A 24,446-nucleotide genomic window follows, 5' to 3' on the forward strand; every position below is an offset into this window, starting at 1 on the left:
TGGAGGGCGACGCACCTGAAAAAGCACAAATTGTCTTTGTATGGTTGGCCCGTGTGGAGGTTGCGCTTCAGCGCGTTAAGTCCTCTGTTGTTGACCACAAAGGGAGGGAGATCATCGGGCGGTGCACCGATAATGAAATCTGTCTTGTTTACAAAAACAGTTACACTGGTAATGGTCTCTACTACCCATTTTGTGTCGGGTCGCTGTCGACGGCCATGCTCCGCAATATCCGCGTCGTTTAGTGCTTCTATTAATAACTCTAACTCTGCTGCGGACCCGATGACGAACGGCTCTTCGAAAAATCGAGCATTGTTATGGCACGGGTGAAAATATCTCAATTCACCAGTCAAGGAATGACGTATCACTAAGCCAAATGACACGTTGATTTTAACGCGCTGTTGTAGTTGATCAAACACAGCTCTTACCCCAGCTTCCATATTGACGGCAGCTCCAAGGCGTCGCGAGCCAATTAGCCTGAAATTATACAGATCTTGCACGGGTCTACCCGTTACATGCCGAGTTCTGACTGAGGGCCAGTGATCGCGTAAGAAACTGTTCAGTTCGTGGTCTTCGTCGTCGTCATCGTCACCATTTTCGTTTCTAACACGCCCGAGTGGAATGGGGTAGACAAGCGCATCTTCAACCATGGGATCAGCCGGAGCAAGGGGGACAGGAGGAGGAGGAGCCGGAGCAGGGTGGACGGCGGGATGTGGTGGTGGTGCCGGGACTTGTGGAGCAGGAGGCGGAGGAGGGACAGCAGGGACCGGTGGATCTGCCGGAGCGGGAGGGGGGACAGCAGGGACCGATGGATCTGCCGGAGCGGGAGCAGGTTAAGCAGGACGGTGCGCTCTTCTGAAGTGCCGCATCATGTTGTCTCGCCTGCTGAATGTTTTGCCGCAGGTCTGGCAGGCAAATCGTGGAGGAGGTGGTGGCGGAGCTGGTACATGTTGATCTGGTGGTACGTCAGCGACAGCTGGTGGTGGTGGGTTCGGTGCTTGCTCATTCCGTCGAGGTGCTTGCCGGGCATGGACGTGTTGATGCCGTCTTAGGCTGTCGCGGCGGCTAAAAAACTTGTCGCATTGCCGACACCTAAATGTATTTGGAGCTGGACGATTTGGAGCACCTTGCATATGGATGCGACGCTTGTGCCGGTTGAGGGTGAACCTTCTGGTGAAAGTTTTGTCGCAATCCGGGCATGAATACGTGACCCGCCGTCTCTCTTCTTGGGGTGGTACACGAGGGGGCTCGGCGATATCATCGTCCTCATCTGAAATATCCTACACAAAGATAAAAAATAAAATAATCGTATTAGTACCACGTTGTCAAAGTATGTGTACTTACGGTATACAAACAAAACAACCTCTGAACAACTGTCCGGTAATCAACTACAAAAGTTATTTGTGCAAGTAATATAAATACGAACAAAGAAAAGAAAATCGCTTGACGTATTACCATTTTTTGTTTGTTTTTGTTTTTGTTTTTTGGGGGTATAATTTTCTAAATAATGTAATTGTTTTACTTACCATTGGTTGTTCTTCCGCCATGTCTGCCGGGGGATTTGCAACTATGAAGGCATTTCCCCTCGTGTTCTGAAATTAACAATAACAAACCAAACATTTTGCTTAACTTTTGTTAAACACGACCCAATGTGAAACGTGACATCGACCGCCGCCGATGTGCATCGGACGGCGGCCGAACTGCTTATGCCTAACGTTATGTTGCAATGTACATGTACAAAATAAACAACAAACGAACGAGATGAAGCTCGTCATGGACAAGTCCGGACGAGTCAAGAGGAGGGGGGCGGGGAAGTGGACAATGTCTTAACACACACCCTCACGTAGAGACACACACGTACATTCAAATACAACAGAAAGGTAAGTACAGCTGTGTGTGACGTCACGGGCAAGTCAAGACGAGAAAACAGAACAATTGTGTCACGTTACAATCCAATGCAGTTTACGACGTACCAAAACAAGTTGGTGTTTGACAATGTCACGGAAAAGAGTATGTTAATAATGTGTTGTTTTTTTTTCTTCTTACGTCTCGGACACGTCCGACCATGTACGACTCACTAATAATTGTACAACTAATGTCATAAAAACGATTAGGTATTAAAAACATGAGAACAAAATATTACTTTCTCCATCCAGACTAAAAATAACGATCCTATTCACTTCGACTAAGAGTTTTGTAGCAAGGTGATACGTATGCGACTACCATATACATTCACCTACCAATATACACGACTCTGGCTTAAAATCATAGCGTGAATATTAACTACAAGTGACGGAAACATCGTGTCAACATTTGCCTAATACAACAACTAGGTACCGGCACTCGGATAAAAAGAGTTTCAGATAAAATATAAACATGTTTTCTTACCTCTACATCTTCTATCCCTTGCAAATGAGGCGGCGTCTCTGGGATAACTTGGGGTTCGTTGGATGGGCCAGCAAGTGCTTCATCCTCCATTCTTGCAATCAGGTCTAGCTGAGACTCCGTCGGATCAGGAGAAAATTGGTTGTACATGTCATCTTTGTGCAAAGCCATGACGGCAACAGTAGCAAGCGTTGAATTGGCGACACAATCGGCGCGGCCGGTTTATATAGCCACTGGGACCTTTGAAATCTCACGTCGGTGACCAAATTTGTTGACGTGTTAACTAGACCCACGCTACTACGTATTTTCGAGAAAAAAAAAATAATAATAATAATAAATAAAGTGACGGCGTGGTGAAGCGACGCTACTTCAAAATTAATTACAGGGCGTCGTTCCTTCTAACTTGTATTGAGACATTACCATCTCACGGAGATCAAGTAAAGTTCCAATCCACTTTTGGAGCGTCAGTCCTTTCAAACTAAGGGAAGATACCATCTTCTCGCGACGATTAAGTTGGAGTACAATTCCACTCCAGAGCGTCGGTCTTTCCAAACTAAAGGAAGATACCATCATCTCACGCAGATCAAGTAAAGTTACAATCACTTTCGTGGCGTCTGTCCTTTCAAACTAAAGAAGATTCCACCATCTCACGAAGATGAGATTGGCAACTTGAATAAAGACACCTCTCTCTCGAGTATACATTCAGCGAAGAATGAAGGAGGTTTTGCGAACAACAACCGATACATACGTCAGAGCTACCGGCAAGTCGTATTAAAAACGTTTTCATAATGGACCCGTCGGCGCTGTCACTCGACTGACGTGAATCGACTTGTTCTTTTCGTTATGGTAACAAAACACCTGGGGATGAAAAGGCGGATAATCCCTCTAACGAAGTTCCCGGTGAATAGGCTCATTACCATTATTCCTCATACAGCCGGACTTTGAGTAATGAAGTACCCGCACTGCCCGTGTGAATGTCTTCCCATCTATTTAAACATGATCACGGCGGCGCTGTCACTCGACTGACGTGAATCGACTTGTTCTTTTCGTTAATGGTAACAATACACTTGGGCATGAAGAAGCGGATAATCCCTCTAAGGAAGTTCCCGGTGAATAGGATAATTACCGTCATTTCTCATACAGCCGGTCTTTGAGTTAAGTAAGTACCCGCACTGCCCGTGGGAAAGTCTTCCCATCTGTTAAAACACGATCTAGACCGTATAACTATATGTATACAACGATTATTTATTTTACTTTGCTTTAACCCATCCACCCACCACTTTAAAAGTAATGTAAAAACACAATTTATTAAAAGTCTAACTTGTATTTATTAATTTAAATAAGTAAATTCACCCCGACATCGTCAAATGAATACACCACACACTTTCTGATTTTGTTTGCCCTACATCAATCATTTTATTTATTCATTTTTTGTTTCATTCAAACTTGGAACTTTACCCACCACCATTAATAACCAGTATTAACTTTTAGCTTTGAAAATAAGTAACTACATTAGTTCAGGAGTAGACTATAACAACGGTGCTCCTTTCTTGCTTATTTCAAATGTTACTCGACGAGATCGATTGTGTACTGAACAAGTTCAGTGTTGTTATCGAAAAGCATCGTATAGAACGAAGTGCCAATATCTGATTGATCAGCCTTCCATTCGGTCAAAATATCTGCAATGATCGGGTTTATCTCGGCGTTCAAGTCCACCCCTTCGCCGCTGAATGAACTAGCGCCCAAAAGGGCAGCTACTGCGTGAAACATAGGTAGAACCCTGCCCGTGTCTAGTGACTGGATTGCTTCATCGAAGTGCTCGTCCATGAAATCATCGATGCGGTTCTCAGGATTCACGCCGAAGAAGAGGCATGCGTGGTCCCATTGACTTGTCCAGTCCTCCTCGCATCCTTCACAGCCAAGTTGTTCTTGCGCACGGTAGACTAGCCGAAGTATCTCGTCCGTGATGAGCTTAGTCAAGATTCGCTTGGTGAGTCTTCTTGCCCGTGCCCGTCGATCGACAATGTCCTGATTCGTAGACTCTGTAGTGAAATTAAGAAAAAAAGAAAGGGAAAGAGTAAGCGTTGAGATACTGTGATGATTTAGACCATGTCTATGGCTGTCTATGGCGAGTTTCATGGGTGGTTTGCCGGACAGCTCTGCCATGGCAGCTGCCAGCAAGTCCGGTGCAGGCCCGGAGTCCGCCTGACTCTCCTCCTGTTGAGCTGGTTGGACGGTAGGTATGGCCCACAGGCTCTCTCGGGTGAAAACGTTGTAATAATACGGTCTCTTCTCACTTGCGCTGTAAGCTTCGCGCCAGCCTCTTTTCACCTGGGTGTGAGTTAACTTTGTCACACACTCAAACGGCCCATTTTCTAAACCAATGGATGGCGAAGATGGAGGTACGATTGGTCCTGGATCCATCTCTTTTAGAGGGCAAATTTGTTTGATTTTGCGTGCAGAAAATTGCGTTATCTTGCAGAGAATTCGATGTCTTCAGTGGCAGGCAGACGAATGACAATCAAAAAACAAACGCTCCGACTTTTATACGCAGTCCTCTCGTATCCACATCAATCAATTATATTACGTTGCGGGTTTTAACTTGTCCGAAGCATCTCTATTCATTACGGGTTATTCCCATTGTTCCCTCCGGGCTTGTCCGAACTTGTTTGTGACGTCACACCTACGACGTCTTCTGTTGCTGTCTTTGACTCGCCCGAGTCTACCTGTCACGTCATGTACCCAAACGTCTTCTACTTAACACACTCAGACGTGTCTATATTTAGAAACATATACATTTATCTTCCAATCACCATCGACTGTATAATTTAAATTAACCAATCAGCATTAAGCGTACTATTTGAATTAACCAATCAGATTTGAAACTTATCCCCACTCCGTTCGGTTCACTAGCGCGAGCTCACCATCGCCACTAACGTGGCTCGGTATATGAGGCCCTGCTTGCGACTTCGTCGCTCGCACACAACCCTCGAGACAAGTCTCAAGGCTTGCGCCACTGCCCACTCCGTTCGGGTTCACTAGCGTGAGCTCACCGTCGCCACTAACGTGGCTCGGTATATGAAGCCCTGCTTGCGACCTCGTCGCTACCACGGTACCCGCACCACTTCCACCAACCCGCACCACCCGCACCACCCGCACCACCCGCACCACCTGCACCCACCCTCCGAGTAGCACCACAAATAGGGGTCCCATCGACGCCTCCTATACTACTTACGTTGAAACAATGAGGCCATTACATCTGGCCAGTTGGCGGATGCTTACTGACTTTTTGGAAATTAACTGTCTTCATTCCAACTTGACTTTTTCCACCTTACTTTTAGGGATGTGAATTGACATAGTTTCCGAGTCGATTATGAATCCCAAGTATGTCACTTTTGTTTCAGGGATCAAACAAGATTTTTTATAATTAATTTCAAATCCAAGATTTTGGAGTAGGTTAATCACGAAATTAGTGTTTGTGGTGCTTTCTTCTTTTGAAGAAGACATGATGAGGATGTCATCTAAATAAATGACCAAGCGAATACCTCGACTTCTCGCTGATGCTACTACAGGTTTCATAACCTTAGTAAAAATTCTAGGGGCTGATGATAAGCCAAATGGTAGGCAAGTAAAGCAGAAAATGTTTTCTGCCCAAGAGAAGCAAAGATAAGGTTGATCCTTCTCACACATTGGAATAGAAAAATAAGCATCTCTCAGGTCAATTGACGTGAGAAAGTCATTAACTTGAATTAGGTTTTTCACGAGCTTGATATTCTCCATTTTGAAGTGCTCGTACGACACAAATTTGTTAAGATCTTTCAAATTAATAACTGGTCTCAATCCACCTGTCTTTTTCGCTATCAGAAAAATGTTTGACAGAAACTGGCATTCAGTTTGAATTGGACAGCTCAAGAAATCAATTTTACAACCTGATATGGTGTTTAGAATCCACCTATCAGAAGTGATTTGAGACCAATCGCCCTTGTGTAATTTTAGTCTCCCGGCACTTGCCAATGGAGAGGATAGTAGGTCTGATTTTACATACCCGTTTTTTTTCTAAAGTAGGCTTCGTTGCAGTAGATGGTTTGTTAGATCTCTGCTGCCAGGTATAGGTGGATCGCCCACGGCTGTGTTGGGGAACATTCGAACCCCGAGAAGATGAACGCCAGAAGCGTCTGTCTCCAGTGGGTCCGCTGTAGTTTGCGGACGAGCCTTTGCCTGTTCTCTGCTGGTTATAAGGCACATAACGGCGATAGGAAGACTGATTTTTCCTCTCGTCTGAGGTCATTTTTTTGCCTGCTTTGTAGGCTTCAGCTACCTGTTTCATTGTATTATTCATGTCTTTCCCGAACAGCATTTCTGAGACGGGAGTATTGCGGGAACACAGACCGTGATACATGGGGTTGAGGACTTGTTTCAGTTCCTCTCGACGTCTCATACTTAGTTCATAAGAGGCGTTCCCTGCAAGGGTAATGCCATCTAAAGCAAGTTCCTTTAACTTGTCAATGTTCATAACTTGGCCTGACTTTGTTGCATCACGCAATTCAGTCAACATTTTGCAGTAAGGAAGCAAACCTTTGATAACTTGTTTTTGGATTTTCTGTAAGATCACGTCCTTGGATCTAGCTGAGGCGGGGATGGTTCCCCGAAGTTCACTGTCTATTCTGGGTGCCGACACAGCTACCGCATTTGACGGTGTAACGTATTTTTTCTGCAATTTTTGCATATGTCTCTTTCTTGATTGGCAAAGTTACCGCTTTTACAGCTCTTTCTGCTAAGTTACTAAATATCTCGGGGCCTTTAGCCTCACTGTCATTGTAAATATCTTCACTTGGAAGAACGTCAAAATCAGCTTGCGCTGTAATGGCTTGGTTATCCGCCAGTACACTGGTCAGATCAAACTCAGATTGAGCTGGGTGGTATGCCACAGCTTCCTGACTTAGTAGCTCGTCTACAAACTCCTCGTCGTATTGAGCCGAGACCTCAAACTGGGGTGGACTACCAGCGGAGTTGCTGGGGCCGGCGTGCTTCGCACGTCCGGATAAGTCACGGGAATGAACCACTGATGCCAGCATCTCTTGCATGGCATTAACAGAAGCCGATAACTTCTGGATACCGTCGGCATTGGTATGTAACCGAGCATCGATGTCCCGGCGAGAACTAGGCTTACCTTGGCCTGGTTGGAGTGATTTAATGTCGTCTTCGGACGAGTCAGTATTCATTATTGCAATGAACAAGGAGCTGAACTGTTCAGCTCTGTCCGCTATGCCTATCACACGAAGAAAAGATGCTGGCTCCTTTCAGCCGGGGTTTATATACCCATGCTACACTACCTCATTTGAATTACTATAGATTCTTTGAATGTATTGTGTGATCCGCATGCCTGGCACCTGAAAGGAATGCATACCCTCTGAAGACTTGTACGAAGTGTTATGTAATAGAATGCCTGACACGCTGCTTTCGTTACACACGAACTCGTCCACTGCACGTGCAGCAAGCTCCGTTAATACTTATAGTTATCTCGTGCGCAGGAGATAATTATCTCGTGCGCACGAGATATATGTCGTGCGCACGTGATAATTATCTCGTGCGCACGAGATATCATGTCGTGCGCACGAGATAAAAAAAAATAATTTTGGATGTCCCTTTAGGGGCTCCGTATAATAATGTAGGAAATTCTGTTAAATGTATCTGTGTTGTTAATTCACAATTCCTGTCATTCGCTCAGGCTCCGTTTCGAATCACGAACGGTCGGATTACATTATGCGACGCTCAAAATTTTGTCCACATGGTCAGCAATGACACAGAAATCACATCCGGTATGGAATGTGCGCAATTCTATGGGAAGTTTTCGGATAGCATTTGCGCACATTGTCTAAATGCGGTCATGAACAGCTGCAGCCAGATGCTTTATACATAGGTCATATTCCACTTCCTTCACAAGATTCTGTGAAGCTCATCAGAGTATGCCAGCGTCCTGTTTGCAGGGCGGGGGTACGAGCGAAGAGTTGATCACAGCGCGTCGTGGAGAACGGACGTGAATTGCGGCGTCTCGTGGAGAACGAACATGTGTGTGTGCGTTGTCGTGTTGCTGCACTGACGTGCTGACGACTGGGCGAGGACACGAGGTTAGTAGCCGGAGACACACCGGGGATCTGAAGCGTGGTCTGTGTGTTGCTACCTCGTGGGCTGTATCCACTGGGGCCTCGGGAGTCCTGCCGTCGGTAACTTGGGGTTGCCTGATAGAGCGTGGGGGAGCGGTGCGAATAGTCCACCCTTGATGCGGGTGCCGTTTCATTCAGTAATTATTGTTGATTAACTCTTACATTCTAATTGAACCCAATAGAGAATTAATATCTTGATTGTCGTTGTTGTCTGATAAAAAAGGTGTCAGTGTCTGTTCCTTCATCGTTTGTTCAGTCTGTCAGTTGATGTCCCTCCCTTAAGTGAACACCCTTAAGGAGACTACTTTGTATGTGTTGGCGGCATACGGCCTTCCGAACGGACGCATTTCCTAGGTCACCTAGATCACCGCTCGTCTAGGCTTACCAAAGGTTTAGTCAGGAGGCCAGGGCGACCCGAGTTGGGGGAGCCCCGGTACAACCAGCGCCACAATATCAAACAACTCATTTGCCGGATGAAATTCATCATTGATAATAGCACTGGACTTCTTTAATCTGGTAGTATAAATTTCCGAAACTGACGGGAGATCTCTACCCACAATACGTGTAGCCGACCTAACAACTCTCTCCAGTTCCCGCCGATTGGCCATGGTCGTACTTCCATACCACACAGTGATGGACTGTATTAACACAGTTTCCACTAATGCACGATAATACTTGACCAATAGATCACTAGATAAGTGGAAGCTCTTGAGTCGACGAAGGTAAAACACCCGTTGTTGTGCTTTCCTAATGCAGTGATCAACATGGGCGTCCCAACATAAGTAATTTGATAAAGGAATACCAAGAAATTTGAAACCGTTCACAATTTCTACATTCTGCCCATTGATAACAAGAGGAGAGATAACATTCAATCTTGAACGAAAATTGACAATAATCTCCTTGTCTTCGCAGCATTGAGGCTCGAGTTGTTATCAGAGCACCACTCCGTTAAATGCCGAATTAGATTGCCGCGATAATTCTGATCATCATTACCTTTAATCAACCCGACAACAGTCGTATCGTCAGCGTATTTAACAATTGTACAATCATCAAATGAGGCAACACAGTCGTAGGTATACAATGGATACAAAGGTCAAGGTCACCGTGGTGAGTTAAAGGTAAATGGTTTCCGGATGATAACTAATTGAGTTAGAAATGAGATTTTGGAGTCTAACTTTGGTAGGGGGTTGCCTTTGGGAGAAGCAAGTTGGATTGGTTTTGGGGTCTTAAGGTCAAATGTGAAGGTCACCGTGGTGAGTTAAAGGTAAATGGTTTCCGGATGATAATTTGAGTCAGAAATGAGATTTTGGTGTCTAACTTAGGTAGGGGGTTGCCTTTGGGAGTAGGCAAGTTGTGATTGGTTTTTGGGTCAAAAGGTCAAAGGTCAAGGTCACCGTGATGAGTTAAAGGTTAATAGTTTCGGGATGATAACTTCACTCTGGCTGAGGGGTTTCAACAGCAACGCTGTTATTTTTCCAGCATATCAAGCCCAAAACGTGAAACAAGCCAGCTTAACAATATTTGCTATAACATACTAATCCTCCAAATCCATTTATTCCTGAAAACTGCAGCAAAAGCAAATGTTGTACATTCCCTTTAATGCATAAGGTCTATTGCACATTGCACATACATGTACATGTATTATACCCAAAAGCAGATGCCCACTTTTGAACCTCCATACTTTTCGGCCACTTCAGAAAAGCAAACAAATGCATCGTCACAAACCGTTTGTATTCGCGTATGTATTTGATACTGGAGAGATTTTGGGGTGAGAAAATTGGATCCAGATTGAATAACCTTCTTGTTACCTTGTTACCTTTTGGTCTTTTTATTTTTTTTCATGTGCATATAGAGTGAGAGATATAAAGGAGATAACTTTATGACCACTGGACATGAGAATTAATTTTTATCAGTTATTTAGTGTGAAAATAGGGCACAAATTGGACACCAAAAATGTGACATGCAACATAAGAGGTTAGAACTCTTCTATTTCCTGATAAACTGTTATCTATTTTACTTCTTTTGGACACCTGATTTTTCCCATAAATGGTTCTTGTTATAAATACCAGACTTTTATATGGAAAATACTTGAAAATTCTTTTAAAAAAATGAGGAAATATGAAAACTCTAACGTTTGTAACATTTGGTGTCCAATATGTTACAAACATAACATGGGCATAACAACAACTGAAAACAGACCTGATTGAAAGTGGAGTGATTGTGAACCATCAGCAGTTATGACATATTATTAAAAACTTTGTATCATCTCCATGTGCTTTCCATGTACAAAAAAATCACGTTAAGAACACAAATAATGTTGGTGTCCAACTGTTACATACGTAACATTTCATTTTTCCTCCTACATAGAGTGAAGCAAATTGAAACAATTCGCGTTAAAATATTTTTGAAGTGAAGCTACCCATGAATACATCTTGTACGATTCACAATTCATAACATTCAAATATGAATTAAGAATAGGTGCATGGATGAACTTTGGTGTCCACACAAATGACACATGTTGCATACGTTACAGCTAAATGGGACATTTTTAAATCAGGCTTCATTTTACATCATATTTTGATTACTAAGTTTGCAAATGTATAGAATCTTCTTTTTAATGTTCATTTTTAGCCTATTCCATAAGTCACTGCACGGTTTATGCGGTTTTACATGTTTTGTGGATGTTGGTGTCTTTCGTTACGTACGTTAGATACCATGACATTAATGTCTAATAAATATCTCCCAACATGGTATGTACAATATTATAGCACATTTCTGTACTTCAAATGACAAACTGATTGTAATAATATAACATTTAGTAACTAAAATTCACCAACAGCAAAATTTGAAGTGTTTTCTTTACATTTTATGTAACGTTTGTAACGGCGTCTTTCAGTACATTAATCATTGGTCATTCTCTATAATCCAAAGTCCTGGTCCAAATAGGTCGATACTTCAAGTATTGGGCTCCCTGACTAATGCCAACGCATAACACATATCATAAGTTACCAACCTCATAAATGTTGTTTATAGCACAAACAGGACACCTGTTACATACGTTACATTTGGATTTCAGAAAATAAATAATTGTGAAAAATGTACTTTGGGTTGAGAAACTATCTCTATTCTTCTAAGTTGCTTTCTACACATATCATAGATTAAAATAAACACAGACATTTTACTGTTTTTTGAACTAACTTTGTTTAGGTGCATGTCACACTTTAGTGACCCAGTATCTAAAACATACACATTCATGTTTATCATGAACTACATACTTGGGTCAAAGTGCCACACTATATCGATAGTTGCACAGCTAAAATCGGTGCCTGGTAATCCAGGGTTTGCTGAGTCCTCAGAGACAGATCTGTCTGCCAACATGGCGATCACGGACAGAGTCATCTCCGTTTTGACAAACGCCAACTACATTTCTACCGTGCCTTTCCTCCTGTGTGCGGTCGTGACGTTCTTGGTCACGGCGCTGGTATGGCGGCGACTGACGTACTGGAGCAAATACACCTGGCCGCCCGGGCCACGGGGCTGGCCCTTGATCGGTAATTCACTGCTGATCGCTCCACACTCTGGACAGACTAATGCCAACATCACCAGGATTGGAAAGCAGTACCATCCAGATATGTTCACGCTGACTTTGTACTTTGGAAAGTAAGTAATTACTTTTCTTACTTCTCTGTGCCCCAAGAATTAGTAGTTACCTGGCCACGAAAAATATTACAACCTGACGCCACTTCAGCGGTTGTGTACAAAGTCTATGAAGAGTCAAGACAATTTGGTAAGTATTTCCTAACAAAATTGGAAATGTTTCTCAGTCCCAGATTCATGTCTCACCATCATTTTTGCAATGACTGACCTTCATTGAGATGATACATGAAGAAACATGTGGCGTCAGGTTGCAACATTCTTTCCCTTGCCTGAAATTTCCACTTTTTGGGATGAAATTGAAATAGAAGGAAAGATTCCCATATCTGGCCATCACTAAGTTTTCCTTTCCGTGACCTATCAGCCATCAGAAAGTGATAATATATGTCCTAACAATTTTCAGACCAATCTCATAGGGTTTGTGCACAGGGTGACAATTGATGGCCAGATATGGGATTCTTTCCAAATAGAACAAACCAAACCCGATCCGCATTTCTATATGACTACGGCATGGCATGATTTTGATCAATTTTTTGTCAAATGTTTTTGGTAAATTTGCGGGGACAAACCAGACGACAGACAGACAGACAGACCGACCGACCGACCACCAAGTGTCACACAGAAGCTCCCGCCATAGCTTAAAAAGAGAATTTTATTGCAACCCATTGTGTTTGTCAGTGGTAAGTGAGGATGATCGCAGTAATGGGCATATTTTCTTGATTCAGTTTAAGAGATCCACGATTCTCCTAAAGCCAGATTTAATCATCATCAATATAAAACAAAACCACCAGTTCTCTGTGGAGACGAATGAATGGCTTTAATCCAAATTTAGAACTGCTCTGTTGTGTGGTTTTCGAAATGTTTGATAGATTATCCAAGGTGTGAAGTCCATGAGTCGTTGATAATGTGCTGCACAGTGTAGAACAAATATTCCTGTTATTCTCAAATTTTACCAAAATGATCAAAGTGCACAAATGTTTGCTTGCGATACATTTAGGCCTCACTATCATTCCATGTACGGTATCTGATACTGGACTTCAAGTACATGTAAACATGTATGTACAGACTGAACTCTGCAACACTAAGAAGCTGATATTCTGAACACTTAAAAATCATTTAAACTCACATTGTCTTTTTTTCAGGCGCATTCTCATTTTAAACAGCTACGAGTCCATTAAAGACGCCTTCGTGAAGCATTCAGCATTGGTTTCTGACCGTCCTAGTGTGTGGTCATTTACGTATGTCAATGAAAATCTTCAAAATGTTGGTAAGTATAATTATACTCGAAATTTGATCTACCCGGCTCCTGAGGCCTAATTACCTGCATTCCCCGAAAGAAGTTCGTTTTATGCTTGTAAGAAATGACATACAAAATGTCCTATGTCTTTGATCTCATTTTATCGGAATAGGCCTAGGTCTGCATATTAAAGCTCTTAGGAGTCATTTCGTGTAAATACTTCATATAAGTGTCCACGCTCAAAAACTGTGATGAAAGGACTTGGGGAGCAAGTAACCAAAATAGACTTTTTAAACCTTTATTTTGCCCGTTGCCATTGTTTGCGGGCTATTATGTGTTTTGGCCATTTTTGTGAATTTTGAGGCTGCAAAAAATCTTTCTTTTGCGTTATTTTCAAAGGTCATTAAGCCAAACCGCGAAGTAATGTCACAAAAGTAATTATGTCACGACAAAGATCATCCTTACCCTTGCAAGAAAAAAATAGAAGGAAAAAATGGTACAGATTGAAAGGTGAAAATTACATGGGCTTCTCGCACCAATGGCGGCCACGTTACATACTGAGCATGTATTGTTGTTAATTATATAGCCATGAATTTCAGTCTAAAGATAATACTTTTGTGATAGGTTTTGAAAATGGACATATTTTTTACTTTAGTTTATGAGCACCGATGTCTTTACATCGGTTGTCATACTACAGAAGCGTGTTTGGTGCCATGGTGACCACTGTTAAAAGTTTGGAAAAGTCACCAAATTTCATGTTGATCTGGCAAATACATATTTGGAAGACACTTCCACTTAAAAAATACTTCAGACCCTAAATACATGTACAGTATGTATATAGCCAAGTCAAGTCAGATTGAAATACATTCAATCAAATTGATGCTGTTTTCTCTCGGAGTTTTCACTGGAGTGATCCTTGTTTTGAAGTACATGTATTTCAATATAAACAAATAAGAGTTAGTTGCTGTCTTAGTCGCCAGATCTTTTCCGTTTTGAAAATAATAAAATAAACATCTTTTTGTTCACCACACCTTTACTGTAATTCCAAACGTAACTTGCAATATAAAAAAATATGTACAGTTTACCCTTATATCCAGATCACCCTTATATCGGTTTAAAAAGTCTATTTTCGTGACTTGCTCTCCAAGTAACGAAGTATAAAAAAAAATAAATAAAAAAAAATCGATTTTTTGAGCGTGGACACTTATATGAAGTATTTACACGAAATGACTCTTAAAGGGACACTAGGTCCTGGAACAGCCCAATTGGGCTACAAAACGCGCTTTGAACGAGATGATGTTAATCGGAAATAACATTTAAAAGTAGGATATAAATATCCACACACCTATCCTTTCAAAACTTGGCGTTTTTGTGTTATTCCTGTATTATGCGTGCGAAAACGAATTTCGGGGTCCACCAAATTCGAGCTGTTTGGATGCTAGTTGTAATTTTATTCGTAAAATGTTCGCCTTTTGCGGACGTTGGAGAAACCACTTTTTTTGCATTGGTGATTGGTCACCGCTGTTCCTGAGACACACAACATGTATATCGTACACTGAGAACGACACGAAAAACGTTTTCGTAGTCCGTCGTGTCCGATGTAAACAAGCGGGTTTTTTCCCGTCTTTTCTCGGGAACGGTAATAAGATTTGAGGCTTTGCATGGTGGAGATACTAAATAATGAAAGGTTTGCGGAAACACCATGTGCGAATAATTTCTCAACTGAGAGAATGGTTCTGAAAAGAACCAGAGGTATAACTCGACGTTCCGGTCAGTATGCTCTGACCGTCTTCAGGAGACTATAGGTTGGTTTCCTTTCAACCAGATGTTTGAAATAGGCTAAGTAAGCAATCCAAAACATGAAATTTTCGGGGATTTCAGGACCTAGTGCCCCATTAATGTTTGATTTTTACTTGTCATATAAATAGTCAGCGAGGAATGTCAAATAAAAAAATTGGCATGATGACGTCATTACTTGACGAAAGGACGTCATCGTCTCCTGACGATGACTAGAGCAGGCTAGTCGAAACGTTGAGACCAAAGAGAAGTTCTTTTAGAACGTAAAGCAGGACTGTTCTTATCAGAACAAAAACTACATTGCGAAAGTTGATAATAAGCAGGACAAGTTTTTTTCAGAACTAAATATCTTTTAAGCAATACATGTAGTTATTAACACATGGTGTTACCGCAAACCGAAACGATGACGTCAACGGCAGTTTGAAGTGAACCATTTGTCACAGTTTTACCAAATTCACCTTTAAATTTTCTTCAGAATCATGACATCAAAATTTGGTTAACCAAATTGTGTTTGCTTATTATATAATTTAGCACACGTAAGGCCCTGTCACACTTCTGCGTATCCTAATTCCTTATGAGTTGCGCATTGACATTGTTTTCATACGCAGTCGTACGCACAATACGCACCTCATATGCATCTCTATCGTTTTGTGTAGTTTTTATGTACGCAGATATACGCATGGTACGGCCCAGTACGCAAGATAGTTTTGGGCATGCACAAAACTACGCTGCGTACGCTGTTACGCAGGTCATAAGTTATAAATACGCAGCGCATCGGTCCCTCATCGGTTGAGTGCGTTACGAGTACGCTATGTGTTCGCGACGCATCCCGTCAGCATATGAGCCGCCTGTATTGGACGTATACATAGCGTACTTGCAGCGCAGATGCAACGCACGCTGGACGGCGAGCGGCGGAAACGCGGCGGGAATACGCTCAGAAGTGCGTCAAGCATGCGGTCGGCATAAGTCGGGTGCGTCCGGAATACGCTCGGCATGCGCAATGCATACTGTTTTCGCATTCCGAAAAATAATGTTGTGCACTGCATACGCAACTCATACGCAATGGATGCGCTGAATTCGTTACTTGTACGCTAGATGTGCGTCGCACGTAAGTCAAAGTGATCAAAACATTTCGACGTTAATTGAGCGTACGGCTGCGTATTCAAAAAGTCAAAGGTCAAGGTTACCGTGGTGAGTTGAAGGTAAATGGTTTCGGGATGATAACTTGAGTTAGAAATGAGATTTTGGTGTCTAACTTTGGTAGGGGGTTGTCCTTGGGAGTAGGCGAGTTGGGAATGGTTTGGGGGTCAAAAGGTCAAAGGTTAAGGTCACCATGGTGAGTTTAAGGTAAACAGTTTCCGGATGATAACTTGAATTGGACATTATATTTTGGTGTCTAACTTAGGTAGGGGGTTGCATTTGGGTACAGGCAAGTTGGGATTGGTTTGGGAGTCAAAAGGTCAAAAGTCAAGGTCACTGTGGCAATCTAATGGTTTCTACATGATAATTTAAGTTACACATGATATTTGAGTTTGGAATGTCAATTTGCCCTTTCGACAAACTCCGGCTGAGGGGTTTCAACAGCAACGCTGTTATTTTTTTTGCACTGATGCGCTTTGTTCACTCAGTCGAGTTTGTTTACTCTTCAAACAAGGTGTTTTCTTGGAGGCTTTCACCGAAAGTTGGAAGAGAGAGAAGAAGTACATGTTGCGAACCGTTCGTCAGTTTGGCTACGGTACCTCCGGCTCGGAAAGCATCACCCTCCAAGAAGCTAATCACCTGGCCGAGCTGATCAAGAAGAGGGGTGGGGAGCCCTTTGAGCTTGGCCTCCCTCTCAGCCTCTGCCTCCTCAACGTGACCTTCTCCATGATCCTCGGTACCACCTACGAGGAAGATGACAAGGAGTTCAACAAGTTATTGGGTTATGTCCTGTCGTGGTATCTTGAGGTCTTCATGCTGTACGACATAGAGCCGCTATTGCCCCTCTGCAATAAGTTTGGCCTCAGCCCTCGACTGAACAAGGGAAAGATGACGACAAAGGAGATGCTGGCGTTCGTACAGAAGCACATTGACAATCACAAGGCTACCCTGGACCCAGACCATCCTCGCGACATGGTGGACGCGTGTCTGATCGAGATGGCTAAAGGTGACCCCAACAGTGACCTGAGAGAGTTCACCGACGAGAAGTTCTTGTGGATGCTCTTCTTCTTCATCCCGGACCAGGGAGACACAGCCTCGGGTATATTCCTCTTCCTGATGCTGGCCACTGCCCTGCATCCTGAGGTACAGCAGCGCGTCTTCCAGGAGATTCAAGACGTCATCGGGGACCGACCGCCTTCGCTGAAGGATAAAGAGAAAATGCCGTACACGGAGGCTGTTATCCTGGAGACCCTTCGCATGGATACCACCTTCTGGCTTCTGGTCCAACACTTCACCGCAGACGATGTTGAGATTCTCGGCTACAAGATTCCCAAAGACACCTCGGTCATTCCAAACATCTACGCAGTCCACTTTGATCCGGAGCTGTGGGGTGATCCGGAAAACTTCCGACCTGAGAGGTTCATCGACGAACAAGGCCGCATCAATCGACCAGATTACTTCATTCCCTACTCAACTGGTTGGTAACTTTTGAAAAATGTCACAAGACTTTACTATTGGTCACCTTATTTCGATATAATTAAAAATGATTAAGATTAGCTCTACAATCTGTGTTCAGAAGACAGATGTATTGCGTTTCCACAGGCCTTTCGAATCGCACCCACAGAAAACATGCAGTTTTGAGGTCTTGCGTAGGGATAAAAAAAACTATATATCTCATCGCACATGACAATATATGGATAGAGTCAAGATATGACGATTTTAATCTTCACATGCTCTTGATTAGACTTTAATGACAATCAGTGTCGATACTAGTAACAGTGTTGTGTCAATATTATGTACAGGACGCAGGTCGTGTGTCGGAGAGCAGATGTCCCAGAAACAGTTCTTCCTGTTCTACATCACTTTGATCCAGAAGTACAAGTTCAAGCTCCCAGATGGTGACCCCATACCCAAGTTGGAATCGCAGTGGTTGTTTGTCAGCCCGCCCAATTACCGTCTGCAAGCAGAGCCCAGGGAGTAAACGAAATGCATCGGTGGAGCACAGCGTGCATGTTATAATCATCATTATAAAATTATTGTTTCTAGCTTTGCTTTAAATTGCGATTGTACTGATCAGCTGCACTTAAAGATCCTGCTTGCCTTGTCATTGCGGAGAGAAGTGATGTTTGTCAACTTTTTATAAGATCACTTTAAATGCACGTGCTAAAGCGTTTGTACATAGGTGTGATGGAACTGATTTTCTTAAGTAAGATCAAATCGATAAAATTATTGATGTAATTAATGGACCAAACGGCACATTGCAAACAAAGTAATTAATGTTGGAACTGATGCATCTTTCGTCTGAATCTCGAAAACTTTATTAAAAGCAAATCTTGATTAACCCGCCTAGCAAACAAACATTCTGCATGTGCAAAGTTGTCCTTTCAGTCAAAACGGTGACTGTTTTAACAGTTAAGAACTCCCTGCCTACATAAAGCAGGTTTGACTGGCTGTGACTGTTTATGTAACTTGATACAGCTATGCTTTGACTGTATACATGTATAGTGATTGATAAGCCAGTTGTGCCTACCGTTTGTGTCTGTTGACTGACTTTGACTAGTCACAGAGCTTGCCACTATGCTTGAAATACGGTCTGACTGTTGGTGACTAGCCTGTGTAAAAAGGCACGGCATGGATGGAATAGGATTGATTGGTCTTTGACTGTCTGTGACTGTTCAGAAAACATTATTTGTTAATGTATATATTATTGAAGGGTAAAATGTGAACGGAATGCCTTCCAAATGTCAGAAAGTATAACCTGGTTCTTCCCATTTATACGCAAGCTTTCTCGGTCGTAACTTACCACCAATTAAAATCAGAGTTGTAACCGACTGTAGTCCGACTCGAGTCACATTTTTTGGTGACTCGACTCGACTCGAGTCCCTATGGGTAAATGACTCGGCTCGACTCGAGTCCCTCATCAGAAGACTCGACTCGACTCGAGCAAAGGCCAATAAGACTCGAGTCCCAGAAATAAAAGCAAATTTTGCGAAAAGTATTTGCAGTGACTTAGGGTGCAAAATTTATGTTTTGTTTATACTTTGCGAATACATTATATGATACAGCAGCCGCTTTTCATGTACAACGTGTCACAGACTCCCACCTCATGGTTCTAGAACGCACAAAATACTGTCCAGGAACCGGATTTAAAACACATTTTCCAATTCGTTGTTGCATCATTGACTTTGAACGATTTCTTATAAAGCTCTTGGATTCGAACGCCGGCTAAATTTATGCCCTCCTTTATAAATTCTGGTATATAGTGTGCAAATATTCGTGCCTCAATTGACTGGAGCTAAATATTTGACTCGACTCGACCTTTTTGACCTAATAACTCAACTCGACTCAAGTCACTTCTTTAAAACGACTCGACTCGACTCGAGTCACTCGAGTCACAAAAATCAGTGACTCGTTATCCGAAATCAAACAAGCAGCGATCGACTCGGAGTAAGCCCGAGTATACTGAGAGTTACAAATTACTCTTCAAGTTGTGTATCAACATATCCGCTGAATGCATGCATTCTTGCCCACTTTTAATGCATGTTGTCAGTAGCAAGAACCGATGAAGAGTATTATTCCTAATACGCGATAAACGCCAGTTTGTTACCTTTTTGAATCCTGCTTTCCCCTGACTGCCCAAAGTCAGATTCGACGAGTTTTACATAGGTAAACACCATTTCAGAAGACAGTAAAACGAAAACTGATAAATACTTGAAGTTGAGAGACAGCTGTAATATTGTTTATTCCTTAAACTTTGATACACGTGCACAAACATGTTTCACTCTGTTTCAATCGGACTTATATCGCGCTTTAGAAATAAACTCTTCCGATTAAAGTAGGCCGTATACGAAAACCCCTTTTCGTGTTGAATGAACACAAGAACGCAGGGTTTCGAAAGACGAGTCTAACCAACACGCGACGCGATCAGTGTTCGCGAACAGTGTCCGGACAGTGTTCGCGAAGGTTAACTCTTGTAAATGTTTGGGGAAACTTATTGATGAAACTTTAAGTTGGGGCCCAGACATTGAATACGTGAAGAAAACCGTTTCTTCTAAACTAGGTATGCTAAATAGAATACGTGACTATGTTCCCCAAAGCAGCCTGCACTCTCTCTTTGGCTTAGAAATGTTATGCCATCTTTAGAGTATACTGTTTGGGGAGGACGGTACATATCTCATGACAATATTCTTATGACAATATTTAAGCTGTTATAATTATATGTAAAATATGTGTATAGGCCTACGTAATCAGAACCCGCACAGATAGGTCTGACAATTCTCATATCCCATTGTACCTTATTAATCAGTAGCTTTTTATCAGCAGCTTCGTTGAATGAGTTTTTAAGATAATTGCACTTAATTTTGAAATGAATTCTTGTATCCTGAAAATAACCGGGTTTTTTTTAACGCGATCTCCTTTTGTTTGATCTGCTTGTTTTCTTATGTTTTAGCTTGGGATCATTGTTTGTGGTATTTTGCATCTGTTAATCTCTTTTATGTGTATTTTAAGCTGTTATAAATTTACGTAAAATTTGTGTATTATGTCATCCAACCTAACGGTTGCCAATATATTATCCTATCCTATCTCAAGAGCAGCGCGGATAATCCCGAAGTGTGCATTCTTAACTCCATCAGTCGATATGTTTGCCAGACTTAATTGGATATCGCTCTCTGAAAGAATTGAGTATTAAAAGGCTATTCTTGTTTACAAATGTATAAACAAAATTACTCCTTTGTATATGACAAATCTGTTTACATCGCTTATTCAGATTCGTAAAACAAGACAATCCACATGGCATGACACTGAAGATTCCTTTCGCTGTAACTGGTACAATCATATGGAATAATTTGCATGCACAGTTGAGAACCATGATTTCTCTAACCTCATTCAAATCTGAACTACGAAAAACATTCAGTCAGTAATATTTCTGCATTTATGTGAGAATTTGCTTTTGTCGCTGGCTTTCCTGATTATATGAATATGAAAATACGAAAATCTCTGCTGACTTTGGAGACGGAGATTTTGTTTAAAATTCCGTGACTTGAAAAGTACACGAGTGATTTGAATGATTCTTGTACTAAAAGAAAGCTTACGAATTTGGCTTTTATATCCTTGATTTTGAAAGTGCTACATGCAGAACTTCCTTAATACAATGTTCCCGACATTTGGGTTTCGCTTTTTTTTTTACTCACCCTGTTCAACACAACACAATGAAATAAAATAAAAGCATATTGGATTACTGCATGATTGTTAAGCAACTGATTTATGCCAATAATATTGTAAAACTATTTCCCAAAAAAACATGCACAGTTTGAAAGGACATCGGTAACAGACCTTCCTAAAGGCCTAAGGTGAATTAAGTGAACACGACGAATTTGGACATTTCTTGTGACATCGGGATAATATATTTCTATACATTCGCTGATTCGCAGGAAAATAAAACAAAACATACACGAAGGTAATTACTAAATGTAAGAAAGCAGCCTTGCAACAATAATATTTACATGCGATGTCATGCATAATGATCCAATTCTTTTCTAGAATTAAATGGAACCAAATATGGACATAAACATACAGGGTTCTCCACTTTTCAGTACAGTTAAACGTTTTAAGAGCAACAGTATATTCTAAACAAAATAATGAAATAAATTGTCTTTATAATCTCAAAACACTTTTGCTAAAAAAGTCAAATGACTCAGATTGCACCACATAGGCCTATCCATATTCCAAATTAAGCCACGACGTAAGGGCTTTGCGCTCCGCTTTTGCATTAATTTTGTCCATCCTTTAGAAATTCCAGCACCCCCTGGCAAAAGTTTGTTCTAGCGGCAGTGTGCTTTGTTTACATGTGCACTTTCCTATATGGGAGTCAGCTGGGGACAGAGGTACCAAGCTCCCATAGGAAAGCGCACATGAAAACAAAGCGTGACGTCATGTGTTATTAATGGGCTTGGTCGACTTCAGAATACAGCCCCAGGAAAAGTAAGCACAGCGGACACATGAGCATGAATCGTGCTCATGTAACGTGCACTGTAACGTGCTCAATTATCCATGGACTCTTTGGTAGTATTGCGCATGCGTAAGTATGCTAATTAGGAGAGTGACTGGCCACGTGCGAGGGATTAACCAATAATAGGTAAACGGAGGCCGACTTTCACTGAAGTCGGATTTTCATACGACACCGGCTAGGCAAGAGGCCAGTCGCTGTACCAATGTCTATGTTATGAACAACACAGGGAAAAACTGGACTGCGCAATAAAAATGTTATTTGCAATTTCGCTCACACCCTTCCGTTATAATAGCTAGAGACCCTGTATGCATGGTGACCCAAAAAAGGTAACCCTGACACATTTGCCTTTAAAAAAAAAAAAAAAAAACCTCACGGTGAAATTTTATTTTTTGGATAGCAGGTAAAAGCTGAGAGCTTTTTCTTTCAAATACTGGAAAAAATATCATGAAAACAACCTAGTCCTTGGGTTGCTGCGAAGATGCCAGTTATGTAAAAGAAGTGATTTTTCATCCGTTCCAATGACATTACCACATTTAAAGGGCCAGGGCCCATGACACGAATTTTACTTGAAAACATGTTTTGTGCAACTTTCTACTCTTAAATGTGTGAAACTACTTGACATCCCTTTTTGGTTAATCTTATTGAAAAGTGCACTTCTTTAAACATTTAAAATTGTTCATGCTTTTCCGGACAAATGAGGGCGCTGTTGCTGTGATGTCATTTCAGAAAGACGCTGTTCAGTTGAGGGGTTTTTGGTTCAAATTGTGAACCCAAAATTCATTGAAAATATTTTGTGAGAAAACTCTGCTTACAGGCCTACTGTCATGTACTTAAACAACAGCGAATCAACAGCAAAGACAATTAACAACGGCAAAAAATGATATCCAAAATTCTGGCAAAGTATAAACCAAGTAAATAATTTTCGAAGACATCAAAGATAAATTGCCTTCGTTTAAAAAAAAAATCAAGAAAAAATCAAGCCGCAGGCACGTAAAGACGCATTTGGCAGCCAGCCGTACGACCTACATCCATGGGGTACAGCGAGAGATCCGGAAAGTGTTTGATTTTTGCGGAGGGAGGAAAACCGGAGGGCCCGGAGGAAAACCCTCGTGGCACAGGAGAGAACCAACGCACAAAAATTACTTTACTTACTTTATGGTCCTATAGCCGGGAACGAATCAGGGCCACAGCGGTGAGAGGCGCTTTACGCACTAGCCACCCATGCCACCCCATATAATGTACAGTCTGTGAACGACACTGAACACGATATCAAATTCTAATTTACTGCATATAACAAATTTGTTTATTTCATAATTTGCAGGTTTATTAAACAATGACGAAAACCCCACCCCAAAAATAATAATACAATAAATTCATCAACATCTGGAACGAAGAAAATTTAAGTAATAACGGTAGAACAAATGCGAATGATACTAATTAGTTTCAATTCTTCAAACTGGCCACATCAAGGCCTCTTTCAATATTACTTATCGTTTATTTTTTTTGTTTTAGGTTGCAAAAATAGACCTAAATAATAATTATATAAGTAGCCTGGATAGTGGATAGCTTTCAACCAAATTCTTTATCACAAACAAAACCATCACCTGATTCAAATTGTTTTCAAAAAGCGTGACTTAATTTTTACACAAAATTGCGTGGCCATTTCACCTTTTATTGACGGAAAATTAGCCCTTAGATCCGGACCTTTTGGATTTTGCATTGTTTGTTTCGTTGATTTGAAATAAAGGTCTATCAATGAAAAGTTCAAAATATATTAAGGTTAGAACACCATGAGTTTTTTCAATTCTTGCCATTTTTTAATTGTATCAGCCGATCTTAATTTTGCCGCATGACGCACACCCCCCCCCCCCCCGTATATAGGCGGGTGAAACCAATCGTGAATAATTCAGTATTTTCGATGGGGAAAGTATGAGTTAGGTTTGAGGCTTTGTATGGTGGAGATACTAATGAATGAAAGGTTTACGGAAACACCATGTGGGAATAATTTCTCAATCTAAGAGAATGGTTCTGAAAAGAACTGAGGTATTAACTGGACGTTCTG

General features: G+C 41.7%; 2 protein-coding genes across 2 annotated transcripts; one reads left to right on the forward strand and one right to left on the reverse strand.

Annotated features, from left to right (window-relative positions):
- Positions 1-806: 806 nt before the first annotated feature.
- On the reverse strand, positions 807-3,498 carry LOC119737630 (zinc finger protein 526-like). The gene is made up of 3 exons (XM_038212097.1): positions 2,386-3,498; positions 1,524-1,589; positions 807-1,277 (listed from the first exon to the last, which is right to left on the reverse strand). The coding sequence occupies exons 1-3, from the start codon at positions 2,551-2,553 to the stop codon at positions 831-833; spliced, it is 681 nt and encodes a 226-aa protein (XP_038068025.1). The 5' UTR covers positions 2,554-3,498; the 3' UTR covers positions 807-830.
- Positions 3,499-11,902: 8,404 nt separating this feature from the next.
- On the forward strand, positions 11,903-18,779 carry LOC119736932 (vitamin D(3) 25-hydroxylase-like). Its single transcript, XM_038210969.1, has 4 exons — positions 11,903-12,206; positions 13,343-13,467; positions 16,889-17,851; positions 18,177-18,779. Exons 1-4 carry the CDS (start codon positions 11,923-11,925, stop codon positions 18,353-18,355), a joined length of 1,551 nt encoding a protein of 516 aa, XP_038066897.1. The 5' UTR covers positions 11,903-11,922; the 3' UTR covers positions 18,356-18,779.
- The last annotated feature ends 5,667 nt before the right edge of the window (positions 18,780-24,446 follow it).

This window comes from Patiria miniata, unplaced genomic scaffold (genome assembly GCF_015706575.1).
Source record: "Patiria miniata isolate m_02_andy unplaced genomic scaffold, ASM1570657v1 HiC_scaffold_3, whole genome shotgun sequence".
Classification (NCBI taxonomy): Eukaryota; Metazoa; Echinodermata; class Asteroidea; order Valvatida; family Asterinidae; genus Patiria; species Patiria miniata.